The 14,810-nt window shown below is 37.4% G+C and overlaps 1 protein-coding gene across 1 annotated transcript in view; it reads left to right on the top strand.

The window, feature by feature from the left end:
- The window catches only part of LOC140498866 (vomeronasal type-2 receptor 26-like), a 48,512-nt gene that overhangs the window by 18,386 nt on the left and 15,316 nt on the right, over positions 1–14,810 (top strand). The window contains exons 3-4 of the mRNA XM_072599647.1: positions 841–1,644; positions 6,786–7,013. Coding sequence (XP_072455748.1) covers positions 841–1,644; positions 6,786–7,013 — 1,032 coding nt within the window. The remainder of the gene's footprint in view (positions 1–840; positions 1,645–6,785; positions 7,014–14,810) is intronic.

The following is a 14,810-nucleotide window of genomic DNA, read 5'->3' as shown; positions in this document are numbered from 1 at the left end:
TTCCTGGGTCATCTACAGTCATCCTGAGGAATATCAGGTCACTGGATTCAGATGGCTCTGGAGGAGAAGTGAGGCTGGGGACCTGAACAACCCTCCCTCACTCAAAACAAAGTCAAGTGCAAGTTATGTCATCATTTCTCTGATGGCATGGTCTTCTTCAGCAACAAAGGATGAACACAAATTCTTGGTCACCACAAAGAGACCTGCTATAAGTACTTTTGTGTATGTGGGTCCTTTTCCCATTTTTATGATATCTTTGGTATATAGACCTAGAAAACATTGATTATTCTCTTGTTTTGTCATGTTAGCCAATCTCATATTTGTGATGTGGTACCTCAGAGTTGCTTAAATTTGCATTTCCCTAATCAGTAGTGTAAACCATTGTCTTTTTGAGGGTCCAGAAAGAGAGGGAAATAGACTTTCAGAGATAAAAATACCACCTATAACAAACTGTACTGAAATGTGCATTTTTTTTTACTATCAACAAATATATCCTGCAAAAATTTGCATATTGCTTCAGTTCTATCACCACTTTTGCTCGGTTGTTTTCAGTGTTGTCTGACTATGATTCTATTTGGGGTTTTCTTGCAAACATAATGTAATGATGTGTCATTTTCTTCTCAAACTCAATTTACAGATAAGGAAACCTAAGCAAACAGGGTAAAGTTGACTTAAGAAGGGTCCTATAACTAGTAAGTTGTTGAGCCTATATTTGAGAACTATTTCAGAACTATGAATTTTCCCCACTCCGGATCCTGCCCTCTATCCACTATGCCACCTAGCTGCCACTTGCTCACCATTACCATGGCTCAGACTATTTTCTTTTTCTTTCTCATCCAGATCAGCTATGGTCCATTTGATACCATTCTTAGTGACAAGGTCAAGTTTCCTTCCCTCTATCAGATGGCCCCCAAAGACTCTTCTCTTCACCAAGGTGTTGTCCGCTTAATGGTATATTTTAAATGGAACTGGATAGGACTTATTGTTTCAGATGATATGAGAGGTGAGGAATTCCTCTGGAAAATAAGAAGGGAAATGGAAAAGAATGGTGTATGCACGTCCTTCACCGAGAAGGTTCCTGTAAGTGAGAGAAGACATATGGAATCCCATGAGAATTTCATGCCCAGGATCATAACATCACCAACCAAGGTGATTGTCATCCATGGTGACACAGATTCACTAATGATTATGAGATATCCACAAATTCCTTTATTCCCAATACAGAAGGTGTGGATTGCCACATCCCACTGGGACATAACCATGAGACAACTCTTTGTTGAAGGTTATGCATTCCATGGTGCTCTCACCTTTTCATATTTGACAAGTGAAATTCCTGGATTCAAAACTTTTCTTAACAAAGTTACACCTTCTAAATACCCAGATGACATTTTACTTAGGGGATTCTGGCTCTCAGCTTTTAGCTGCCCACATGAACCAGAAAATCCAGAGCATGAGATATGTTCCCCAAATGCTTCCTTGGAAACTTTGCCTCTGTGGTCTTTTGATATGACCATGTCTGGCTTGAGTTACACCATCTACAATACTGTCTATGCTGTGGCTTGGACTTTACATGAAATAGTTACGAGAAAATCACAGAAAATATCAATGGAAGATGAAGACTACTTATTGCCTCATCCTTGGCAGGTAACAGTGAATGGGTGGCCACATCTTAGACATAGTGTAGTGAGAATATATTCTGAGAATGTGTAAAAATGTATCAAACAAGAGAGGTAATGAAGTCCCATCAAACGTTCAAATACTGTGATGTGTCCCTTAAATATTGCACTATTAATTCCTAATATTTACCAATATGTGTGTGAAATTCATAATTGTCATGCCTTTTGCAGGGTCTGGGAGTTGGAAGGACCTCAGGTATCGTTTAGTAGTGATGCTTGGAACCACTTTAAAAAAACTTTCCAGTCATTGTTCTAAAAGACCTAGTGTATAGTAACCTATTACCTCCAAAGGCATTTCATTCCACTTGGTGTTAGTTACAGTTTGTAGAAAACTATTCATCGCTAGTCTACATAGTTCTCAGTGGGGAATAAAATATCCAATGCCAGCTGACAAGCAAGCCAATGACCAGCGTGCATAACCTCTCTACTATATAGTAATTTTCCTATTAACTCTCATTCTGAGTTCTAAGGAAAACATGTTAGGATATTTCCTCACAATTTTTTTGTGATGCAGTTTCTCATTAATCAATTCACTCTGAACCCATACACAGTTTATAAATGAACTGGTGACACTTTTTTTCCTATAAGCTTTTAATGCTGTCTTTCATCAATCTCTGGAATCACAACATTAGACACACATGTATTATGTTGAGCATGTAAATTATTAAGAACGTGTGTATTCATCCTTCTGAAGAAGACCATGACATCAGAGAAGTAATGACACGACTTGCACTTGACTTTGTTTTGAGTGAGGGAGGGCTGTGCAAGTCACCATCCTCACTTTCCTTTCACAGCCATCTGAATGCAGTGACCAGATATTCATCAAGATGACTGGAGATAACCCAGGATGAGGCAGTTGGGGTTAAATGACTTGCCTAAGGTCACAGAGCTAGTGAGTCTCAAGGGTCTGAGGTGAGATTTGAACTCAGGTCCTGCTGACTCCTGCACTGGTGTTTTATCTACTGCACCACCTAGCTGCCCGTTATTAAGAATATAACATATTATAGAAAGAAATATTTCAATAACATATCTGTGATGATAAATATTCTGGATAAAATCACCTCTAGCCGTTAATGACAGCTGTTGATTTTTTCACAATTATGAAAACAAATTACCCCCACCAGTCAACTTTCTCCAGGTAGCAAAATCTGTCTAAGATTCTCCTCAGGGTATCTTCATAGGGTGATGTAAACTCAATTCACTCAAAATGTTCTATTGATATTCTCACGACAGTCTCTCAGAAATGTTATCTTAGATTTTTTCTGTGCCTTTCACAATCTCTCTCATCTTGACAGTTTATTTTTTTCCATATGGTAGATAAACTGATTCTATGAATCTATTTCCTTTTAACATATATTAATGGTAGCCTCAATCTCTTTTGGAAGGGCTATAAAAACTGGCCCTCTGTTCTCATAGAAAGAAAACCAGATTATTTTTTTATTATTCATATTACTCTTGAAAGCATCTATGTAATCACGAGTGGACATGTAATGGTAGCTCAGAGGTGATGCCAACACTGTTGATCAAAGAAGCTCTAATCTACTCTGTTTTCTCTCACCTGGGCTCCATGGCATTAGATAGTCTGATGTTCTTCTGTTCTTAGGGTCTCACCTTATTTTTGACAGAATTGCTCACACATCCAAGTAGCTTTAGCACTATCACAGCTAAAAAATCCTGAAATTAAATATCCGGCAGCCTTCCAAAAGCCCAGAATATATCCGTCTTCCAAAATAAAGGATGAGAAAGGCATGGAGACTATCAGTCAATCATTTGATAAGGATTTTTAAGCAATCACCATGTACACAGAGTCAGATGTGACAATGACCGAACAATAACAAAATATGTGGTGAGCTTTGTTAAATGCAGGGGATACAAAAAGAAGCAAAAGTCCCTACACAAAAGAAGCCCACAATCTAGTAGGGGAGAAAAAAGAAAACAAATATGTACAAATAAGGTATATAAATGATAAATGAGGGGAAATAGGAAAGAACAGAAGGTCCTAGAATTAAGAGGGATTGGGAAAAGCTTCCTGTAGAAGTTAGTGTTTTAGTTGCAGCTAAAAGAAAGCCAGGGAGTCTAGTAGGTGGAGATGAAAGGAGAGAGTATTCCAGGTATGGGGTCCAGAGAAGATGGAGTTTATTGTTAGAGGTATAGCAAGAAGGCCAGGGTCATTGGATCAAAGAGCATGTGGTGGAGAAAAAAGTAATAAGAAGATGTGGCAGGTGGGAATGAGCTTTGTTATTAAGGTTTTTGAATAGCAAACAAGGAATTTTGCATCTGATAATCAAGGCAATAGGAAGGCACTAGACTTTGTTGAGTAGAGGGGATGACATGTTTAAATTGGTGTTTTGGAAAATCACTTAAGTTGCATAATGGAGGTGGGGATTAGAATGAAGAGAAATGATGCAGGCAGACACACTATGTGACTATTGTAATAGTCCAGATGGGATCTGATAAGCGCTTACTGTAGGGTGATGGTGAAGAAATAGAGTAAAAACTGTTTTCACAATGGAATTGGTTGGGTGTGAGAATCAAGAGAACCAGTGCAATTAACACTGACTCAATTTTGCTCCACCTTATTTTTCTTTTTATTGCATATAATCTATGGGAAAATAGATAGCATAAGGAATTTATTGTTTCATAAAATGCAGGTGTTTGTAACTAACTAGCATATCTCAATTCTAGGAGAGGAAAAACTTCCAAACCCACTTTCCTCTTCACTACTTGACTGAAACTCACTCTCTTCCTGATTCCTGTTGAGGGGGAAAACTCATAATCTTTTTTCTATTTTGAAATGAGATTACTTAATCTTTTATCCTGGTTTACATACTGTCAATTGTTTTCTTTTAATGCAAACAAAATCTGTCTTCCCCTCCAGGATCCAGTGCTAAGCTGACAAGCCTTAGTCTTGCTTTGTTATGCAATTGACACGCATTGTTTAATAAGCTGATATGCTTGGAAGTTGAACCTTAAACCGCAGTTATCTCAGATTTCATCCTTCTTAATATCAATGTTCTTGAAAAGAAGGAAGGATGTTGATTAAATTTTGAAAATCAACAGATCTTGACAACATATTGGGTGTGGGGGCAGAGCAAGAGAAAGTGATGATAACTCCGAGGTTGTGAGACACAGAGGTTGGGAGGATAGTGTTGACCTTTTCAATAATAGGAAAGGAAGGAGGTGGGAGGATATAGGGGAAAGTTAATGAGTTTGCTGTGGATGTTGTTTTAAAACTGTCTACTGGACACGCAGGGTAATATGTTTACAAGGCAGTTGGTTGATACTGTAAACAAATTAGGGGAGCAAGGGATAGTGTATTTGCCAGATTTATGGAGAATGAAGATATTTATGATGAAACAAGTGATAGAGAACATTCTGAAATGCAAAATGGATAATTTTGATTACATTTAATTGAAATGTTCTTTGCACACACAAGCCAATAAAACCAAGGTTAGGAGGGAAGCAGAAAACTTGCAAAGTATCTTTACAACTAATATATATGATAAAGTCCTCATATCTAAAATATAGAGGAGCTGAGTCAAATTTACAAGAATACAAGTCATTCCCCGATTGATAAATGGTCAAAGGATATGAACAGGCAATTTTCAGAGGAAGAAATTAAAACTATCTATAGTCTTATGAAACATGCTCTAAATCACTATTGATTAGAGAGATGCAAATCAAAACAACTCTGAGGTACCACATCACACCTGTTAGATTTGCTTACATGACAGAACAGGAAGATGACAAATGTTGAAGACATGGCAGAGTTAGAACTAATTCATTGTTGATGGAGCTGTGATCTAATTCAACCTTTCTGGAGAACAATTTGGAACTATGCCCAAAAGGGCATAAATATGTCCATACCCTTTGGTCCAGCAATACCACTTCAAGGGCTGTATCCCAAAGGGGTCTTACAAATGGTAAAAGGTCCTATATGTACAGAAATATTTATAGCAGCTCTTTGTGTGGTGGCCAAAAAACAGAAAATTGAGGGAATATCCATCAATTGTGGAATGACTGAACAAATTTTGGTATATGAATACAATGGAACACTATTTTGCTATAAGAAATGGTGAACAGGACGATTTCAGAAAAACCTGGAAAGATTTATATGAATTGATGCTGAGTGAAGTGAGCAAAACCAGGAGAACATTATACACAGTAAGAGGCAGAGTATGTGAAGACTGTGTCTGATAAACTTAGCCCCAAAGGATTCATGATGCAAAATGCCATCTACAGCCAGAAAAAGAACTATAGAGTCAGAATGTAAAATGACACAGGCTATTTTCTCTTTTGTTATGTTTTGGTTTGGTTTTTCTCATGATTTCTGCCATTCATTTTAATTCTTCATGCAACATGACTAATGTGAAAATGTGTTTAATAAGAATGTATACATAGAATCCGTATAAGATTAGATGCAATCTTGGGAAGGGAGAGGGAGAAAAATTAAAACTTATGAAAGTGAATGTTGAAACCTGAAAAGAAATTAAGTAATTATAAAAAGGCAGGTGGGTAGGGTTAGCAAAAAATATAAAGAGAGTGGAAATTGTTGGGGGGGAGTAATGCAGAAAATGTTTTTAATGCCACAGAGAATATTTTGCATTTTAACATGGAGGAAACAGACTAGAGTTTAATAAACTAAAGTTTATTGAGCATGGAAGCTACTGTGAGGTATTTAGACCTGCACTTTAGAATAATTTCTTTGGCGGATGAATGGAAGATTGTCTAGAATAAGGAGAAACTTGTGAGAAATAGACCCTCTGGTGTGATACAAGTGTTTATATACTGCAGGTATGAGTCATTAGGTTGTGGAAGTATCAGAGGAGAGGAAGTAGGCATGTTTGAGAGATATGGCAAAAGTGATATCAACAGACCTTGGCAATAGACTAGAAAAAGTGGGTGAGAGATAGTGAGGACTCAAGGGTAATCAACACTCTAGGTTCCAGAGGTTCAATTCTACGTGTCACAGTAGAAAGCAAGGTTTTACCCCACCTCCAAGTAAGACTACAAAACTCCTTTAGATGACAAATTACCCCAGTATCTCTCATATGAGGGAGCCCTTCCCTTAGGCACCACCCAGTGATGAAGATTTCTCTTCCCTTTCAGCTGCACTCCTCCCTGAAGAACACCCAATTTAAGAACAGTGCTGGTAACCAGGTGTTTGTGGATGAAAATAGAAGCCCTGAGGCTCAATATGCCATTATGAACTATTTACTCTTTTCTAATGACACTGATGGTCTGGTAAAAGTGGGGCAGTTTCTACCTAAAGCTCCATTTGGTCAAGATTTCACAATTTGTGAGGATGCCATACTGTGGGGATATTGGGATTCAAAGGTCAGAGACCATATATAGATATGGATATATATACTCATATGAATGTAAATACACACATGCACACATATATGTTTGTTGGTGTATATATACATACACAGCTGTAAGCATATGTATGTATATATATGCATATGCATACATGCACACATGCATGTATGTATGTTTGTGTGTGCATATGCATATGTATGTGTGTATATATATATATATGTATATATGATTTTTTCAGTCAGCAGAAAGAAAGCTTTCCTACTTATCACTTCAACTCTTCCCTCTTCCAAACTGAGAAAACAAGAAGAGCACAATCCTATGATAAAACAAAGCAAGTTTCCACATTGACCATGTTTAAAAACATCATGTCTCCTTTTTCATTCCCAGTTCTTCACCTTCCTATCAGGAAGAGGGTAGCCTGTTATATCATCAGTCCTCTGGATTCATAGTTGCTTATTACACTGATTAGAATCTCTAACTCTTTCAAATGTTTTTGTCATGTCTTTCTTTTATTATTATTAGTTCCCTTGGTTCTGCTCACTTCACTTGGCATGAGATCGTTTAAATCTCCCCTGATTTCTCTAAAACAATCTCCTTTATCATTTCTTACAAAACAATAGTCATTCATAATACATACACACTCCCACATGTGTATATGCAGATACATGTGTATATATCTATATTCATATGCGTATATATGATAATTTCAGACATTTTTCAATTTATGGGCACCATCTCAAATTCTCATTTTTTCAACTTCAAAAACAACTATAAATATTTTTGTACATCCTCAGTTACAGTTTTGCTTAGGCTTTAGCCTTCTGTTAATCTGACTTCCCTCCAATTTGTCATTCTTCTTTTAAATATTTTTTTTCTGAGCACTCCCTGTAATAGTGAAGTTGTAGTATCATCCTCTCCCCAGGTAATGTTAAGGGAATTTGAATATCTTCCCTGCCCATTAATAGGCCCATGTGATCTACTTTGAGCTTTGGCCCAGCCCACAGCCTGAGTCACATGGGGCTGATGTTGGGAGGAGCTTGCTGAATGAGTGGAGCAGGAAGGGTGGAGCAAGAAGAGAGAGCAAGGCAGAACTGGGAAAAAGTGAGGCAGAGCAGAGGCAGAGAAGTTAGGGTGAGTGAGAGAGGGAGGAATTTTACCTAGATGAGATTGTTTATTGGGAGGCCTAATGGAGGGAAGGCTTGGGAAGGTCAGTGTTCCCTGTATTGGTAACATGTATTAACTACTTTGTTACCATGTTGGAATTGACTTTCTGGTATCTGAATGAATATTTTGGTTTTGTCTTTGAGGAAGAGTTTATACTTTTCGAGTATACCCTGGAAATTTGCATGCATATTCATAGCAGCTGCTATGGGTATCACATTGACATTAAATCCTGACCCTTTTCCTTGCTTGTACAAATATTTTCTTGTGTACCACTGTTATGTGAGATAATTTTGTTTAACCTTCTATTACTTTTTGTCTCATAAAGTCAATGGCTTTTATCTGGTTCATTCTAATTTTCACAATTTTTTTCTTGGGGAAGTTGTATTCTTCTTGTCTCCTGTTTAATCCTTTTCCAATACTTTTTTTGAAATCTCTCATTTGTTTTCCAAGTTTTCCTCTAACCTTGTGATTTCTTTGATAAAAAACATTTTACTGCTTAAAAACAAAGAAAACAAGTAAACAAACAAGCAAAAACTTCTTGCTTCACTTTATCCAGGAATTCTAATTGAGTTTCTTCCCAATTTGGATTTTTCTTTGGAACTTTTTTTTGGTAGAATTTTTTAGTTCACTTTTTCTGAATTTTTGTTTTGAACTTTCCCGTTATGCTAATAACTTCTTATTTGAATATACTTTTATTTGTTTGCTCATTCTTCCAGTCTGTTTCTTTACTTTGGTCTTTTCACCAGTCTCTGGACACTTCTGGAGAGAAAGTCTGAAATAGTCCTCTTGCTGTTTTGTTGAAGTATTGAGTTTTGTCTTATTCCCAGATATCATGGATGATTCCAAATTGAGATGTGAATATGTCAAAGTTCTCAATGTGGTCTAACTCTGGGTAAAGGCAGATTGCTTTCTCTTACCTTTTCCACCTTCTTCAACCTTGAACTCTCCAAGTTCTTAACCTGAGCTTGTGCTGCAACAAAAGTATAATGACTCAACCACTGCCAAGAAGTTGGGAAGCTCTGTTGATTCAGAACAACAGAACTAGTGGCTTTTCTTGGGTATGGAATACTTGCCTTGGTTATTCCTTTGCAGAAATGACACTGGGATAGAAACTGGAGCTGTGACACTGCTCTCTATTCAGAATATGAATCAAAATGTTGTTTTTTGTAGAAACTGCTCCTCTCCTAGTAGTCTATATAGAGCCTGAGATAAATTCTTACTCAAAAGGTCACCCATAGGCACAAATCCCCTTTCAGCTCAGCCTGGATCTATTTCCCCAAACAGGATATGATGGACAATGGTCCTAGAAGACCTGTTCCCATAAAGGTGCCTTGGTGTGATTCTAGAACCTCTTCTTTCCCTGATGTCAGTCTCATATGGTATTATCTTGGCCATAACCTTTACTTAGTATCTATGGATCTTGGTGTCTAATAGCCCATGTCAACCTGGAGTGAACTAATGACTTTTTATTCAATTTCTCCACGAGAGTTTGTTCTGATGTATTTCTATATTTGTTTGAGGAGTTAAAATGTACTTCTCTGCTTTATTGGTTCCTGGTAATCTATCATCTTGGTTCTGATAGTAATATATAGTTTCATAACAGATTCAGCGCTATCTTCACTGCCAACCCTTTTATTTGTTCTGTTTCTTTTGAATAAGGTATACTCACCTTCCTCATAGCTACTTTTCTACCTTCCTTTCACCACTCCAAGGTCCCATTTGAACCAGATTCTTTGCCTCTGAAACGAGTGTCTTTTCCTAATTAAGAGAAAACCTTCTCTTTTCTTCTTTTTTCTGTAAACAAACTTCTGAATGAGAAGGCACAGCAACCTTTCAAGAAATTGCTTCCAAAATGTAGAGAAATCATCAATATAATAGTTATATCAGGATGGAATTTCCAAGGTCATGGGTCTTTTATCTATTCATTCTACAAATGATACAAGCAACATACCAAAGTTCAAGTCTTTTCCAAGATCCTTTACAAATCCAGTAGTCTGTGCATTGTCTTATCTTTTTGTGATTGAAGGCGATGAATCAATTTAGATCAATTCAGTTAACCAAGTGGCATTGAGGCTTCCAGTAGTTCTGTTACCTCATCCTCAAATCTCCCTTGATTTAGATTTCACATGGGAGGTTGTTATAGTGTGGGGATGGTGGAGTTTGAAGACAGAAGTAATTAAAGTGACACCTTTGCTCTTCTAATAACAGGTATAATTCTTACCTTATTAAATGTATTCTACATGACACATACTTATAATTAAAAACATCTAGTGAACATTTTTTAAAGGAAATTTATTTTTAGTTTTCAACATTCTCTTCCTTAAGTTTTAAATTTTCTCTGAATCCTTCCCCTCTTCCCTCCCCAACAAGGTGTGCAATCCAAAGTAGGCTCTACATATACAATTTATTAAATATATTTTCATACTAACCTAGTTGTATAGAAGAGTTAGAACAAATGGCAGGAATCATGAGAAAGAAAATAAAAGAAAGCAGAACAAAAAAAAAGAAAGCAAAGAGTATGCTTCTGTCTGCATTCAGACTCAGAATTTCTGTCTCTACATGTGGATGGCATTTTCCAACATGAGTCTTTTGGGGTTGTTTTAGGTCCTTTCATTGTGGGGAAGAGTGAAGTCTAGTCAAGTCAGTCATTGCATGACATGGCTGTTACAGTGCACAATGTTCTCCTGGTTCTACTCACTTCACTCAGCATCAGTTCTTATAAATCTCTCCAGGTTTTTCTAAAGTCTACCTGCTCATTATTTAAAGGACAATAGTATTGCATTACATTCATATACCAGAACTTCTTTAGCCATTCCCCGATTGAGGGACATCCAATCGATTTCCAGTTCTTGGCCACCAGAAAAAGAGTTGCTAGCAATATTTGTGTACATGTGTGTCCTTTTCACATTTTTATGATTTCTTTGAGATATAGCCCCAGAAGTGGCATTGTTGAGTCAAAGGGTACGCACGCTTTTGTTTGGACATAGTTCCAAATTGCTTTCCAGAATGTTTGGATCAGATTACTTATAAAGAATTAATCTTACAATTTTTCCACATCTCTCCAGTATTTATAATTTTAAATGACTTTTAAATTTTATTCCAAACTCATCCTAGCCCTCCTGATGGGTTCAATCAAGATAATTTGAAGGACAGCATGCATACATGGAGCTCACATTCCTTCCTTTTCAATGAGTGTTAAGGTCATACAATTGGACAGAGAAGCTCTGTAGTCAAACACGAGTTTATAAAAAAATTATTTTCATCTGTTTTTCCTGATTCTGCATGAAAAACCAGTTCTTGAGATCTCACCACGTGGAAAAAGCCTCTAGAAATGAATTTGTATAGTTATTCAGTTAGAGATATTCTTTTTTAATTTCTTTTTTATTAATTTATTAAGTTTTAGTTTTCAGCATTCATTCCCACAAGATCTTGAGTTTCAAATTTTCTTTCCATCTCTCCCCTCCCTGCCAACCTGAGATGACATACATTCTGATTGCTCCTTCCCCCATCTGCCTGCCCTTCTATCAACACCACCCCCCCAATCCTTTTCCCCCTTACTTTTCTGTAGGGTAAAATACGCAATTGAGTGTGTATGTTATTCCCTCCTCAAGCCAAATCTGATGAGAATAAGGTTCATCCATTCTCTCTCACCTCCCCCCTCTTTCCCTCCATTGAGAAACCTTTTTGTGGCGCCTTTTATGTGAGATAATTTATCTCATTCTATCTCTCCCTTTCTCCTTCCAATATATATCTCTTTCACCTCTTAATTTTATTTTTAGATACCATCGCTTGATGTTCAGCTCACCCTGTCTCCTCTATGTATCTATCTACCTACCTACCTACCTACCTACCTACCTACCTACCTACCTACCTACCTACCTACCTATCTATCTATCTATCTATCTATCTATCTATCTATCTATCTATCTATCTATCTATCTATCTATCTATCTATCTATCTGTCTGTCTGTCTGTCTGTCTGTCTGTCTGTCTGTCTGTCTGTCTGTCTGTCTGTCTATCTATCTATCTATCTATCTATCTATCTATCTATCTATCTATCTACCTATCTATCTACCTATCTATCTATCAATCTACTCCAAAGACCATAATACTGAGAAAGGTGTCATGAGTTACAAATATCATCTTTCAATGTAGGAAGTTAAAGAGTTCAACTTTAACAATTCCCTTTTGATTTCTTTTTCCTGTTTACTTTTCATAATGTAGCACTAGCAAGATGAAAGATGATGTCTGGGTTCTTTTTTTGATCATGGCCTTTATGTAGTCCAATAGTTTATACATTGTCTCTCCTGGATTTATTTTCCAAATCACTGTGTTTTTTGTCCAATGAGATATTGAGCACTTGGGTTAGTCTATTTTTTTCAAGGTGTTATTTTCTTCAGCATTTTTGGGATGCCTTTAGCAAGCTGTTGACTCATTTTTTATGATTTTCTTGCATCACTCTCACTTCTCTTCCCAATTTTTCCTTGACTTCTCTTACTTGATTTTCAAAATGCTTTTGGACCTCTTCCATGGCCTGTGACCAATTCATTTTGTTCTTGGAGACTTTCGATGTAAGAGTTTTGACTTTGTTGTTTTCTTTTGTTTGTATGTTTTGATCTTTTTTGTCATCAAAGTAAGATTCTATAGTCTGAGTCTTTTTACACTGTTTGCTCATCTTCAGTCAAATAGTTGACTTTTTAAAATTTTTGACGAGGTAGACGTCTGTTTCCAGTGGGGGTTGGGGTAAGTATGGTTGTGGGTGTACTGTCCCAGATTTCTGGGGTTTTGTATCAACCACTCAATCCCCTACCATCGGTGGTCCCAGAGCTGTGGAAGCATCAGTAGCTGCTGCTGCTGCCAACAGCCTGCCCTACCTACACCAAGGCTGGTGCAGGACCTCCTTCCTCTTTCATCCAGGTCCCACAGAATTTTTCCATTGACATTTTATACTGTCTTTGGTATTTGTGGGTTGAGAAGTATGGAAAATGCCACAACTGCCAGTGATTCAGTCACCTGATGTCTGCTCCAGCCCTGTCTGTACTGGTGCACCCATGCTGAAATGTGCTGTACTTTCAGCCTGATGCAATATACCCTTCCTGTTAACCTTCCACGTTGTGTTGGGCTGGATATTTTTTCAATCTGTAATTTTGTGGGTTCTGTAGCTCCAGAATTTGTTTAGAGTCACTTTCCCAGGTATTTGGAGGGGTTTGGGGGAGAGCTCAAGCAGGTCCCTGCTTTTATTCTGCCATCTTGCCTCTGCCTCTCCTCTTCCAAATGTGTTTCTTTTAAACAACATACTGTAGGATCATGGTTTCAATTGATTTTGCTATCCACTTCTGTTTTATGACAGATTTCATCTCATTCGTGTTCATAGTTATGATTACTATTTGTGTCTTTCCATTCTATTCTCCCCATATATGCTTTTATTTATTTCTCCCTCCTCTCTCCCTCCTCAAGAGAGTTTGCTTTTGAGCACCACCTCCTTCAGTCTTCCTTCCCTTCTCTCAGGCTGTTCCTTTTGCTTTCCCTTTTCCCTTACTATTTCTTCCCTCTTTTCTAAATATCCATTCCTGTTTCATTCTCCTTTTGTAATGTGAGTTAAAAATCTTCCTCACCCATTAATAGACCTCAAGTGAAGCTATTAAGGTAAGTTTGATTAGGAGAGGTTTGTTTAGCATGAAGGTCCACACGGTTTGTTAATTGCTAATGAGGCACTAGGTCATGCCCTCAAGCTTTGAAAAGTGTATTTATACATACATACACCTATACATATATATGGGGCAGCTAGGTTGTGCAGTGGATAGAGCACCAGGGCAGGAGTCAGCAGGACCTGAGTTCAAATCTCACCTCAGACACTTGACACTCACTAGCTGTGTGACCTTGAGCAAGTCACTTAACCCCAGTTGCCTCCTGGGTCATCTCCAGTCATCCTGATGAATATCTGGTCTCTGGATTCAGATGGCTCTGGAGGAGAAGTGAGGCTGGTGATCTGCCCAGCCCTCCCTCACTCAAAACAAAGTCAAGTGACAGTCATGTCATTACTTCTCTGATGGCATAGCCTTCTTCAACAAGGAAGGATGAACACACACACACACACATATATACACACACATACACATACCTATGTATACACATTATATACATGTGTATGTGTGTATATATATGTATATATGTACATATGTGCATATTTATATTTGTACAGATATATAATATATATACATATGTACATATATATATATATATATATATATATATATATAAATATATTCTGAGGTGAGGTTTTGCTTTGGTGCTCAAATTATTGGAAGAGTGTTTGCGTGATTAAACCAGAGGAGACTCTGGGAAGTGATTTAAAAGCCCCCCAGCTTTGAAAACCCAGATGCTGGTGCTTCTTGCTCTAATAAGGATGTATGTATTGCCTCTGGTGAAAGAGGTGGAAGCCCTGTCTGTTGGCCTCTCTATTTTTTAATTGCTGCTTGTAATTTCTGTTTGTATTTTCTCTGATGTTCAGGGTACTGACTTTTCCCCTGAACTAAGTGGATGATACATTTATTTGAGTAAAGTAAAATTGTTTATCCCTCTTAAGTTGCATTTCTTTTAGAAAAGTATATCAAAGAACATGTGCAACAGGCACTCCTGTGTATGCTG

This window comes from Notamacropus eugenii, chromosome 4, assembly GCF_028372415.1.
Source record: "Notamacropus eugenii isolate mMacEug1 chromosome 4, mMacEug1.pri_v2, whole genome shotgun sequence".
Classification (NCBI taxonomy): Eukaryota; Metazoa; Chordata; class Mammalia; order Diprotodontia; family Macropodidae; genus Notamacropus; species Notamacropus eugenii.
Note: the sequence above shows the minus strand (reverse complement) of the source record. Positions and strands in the feature narration are given on the sequence as shown.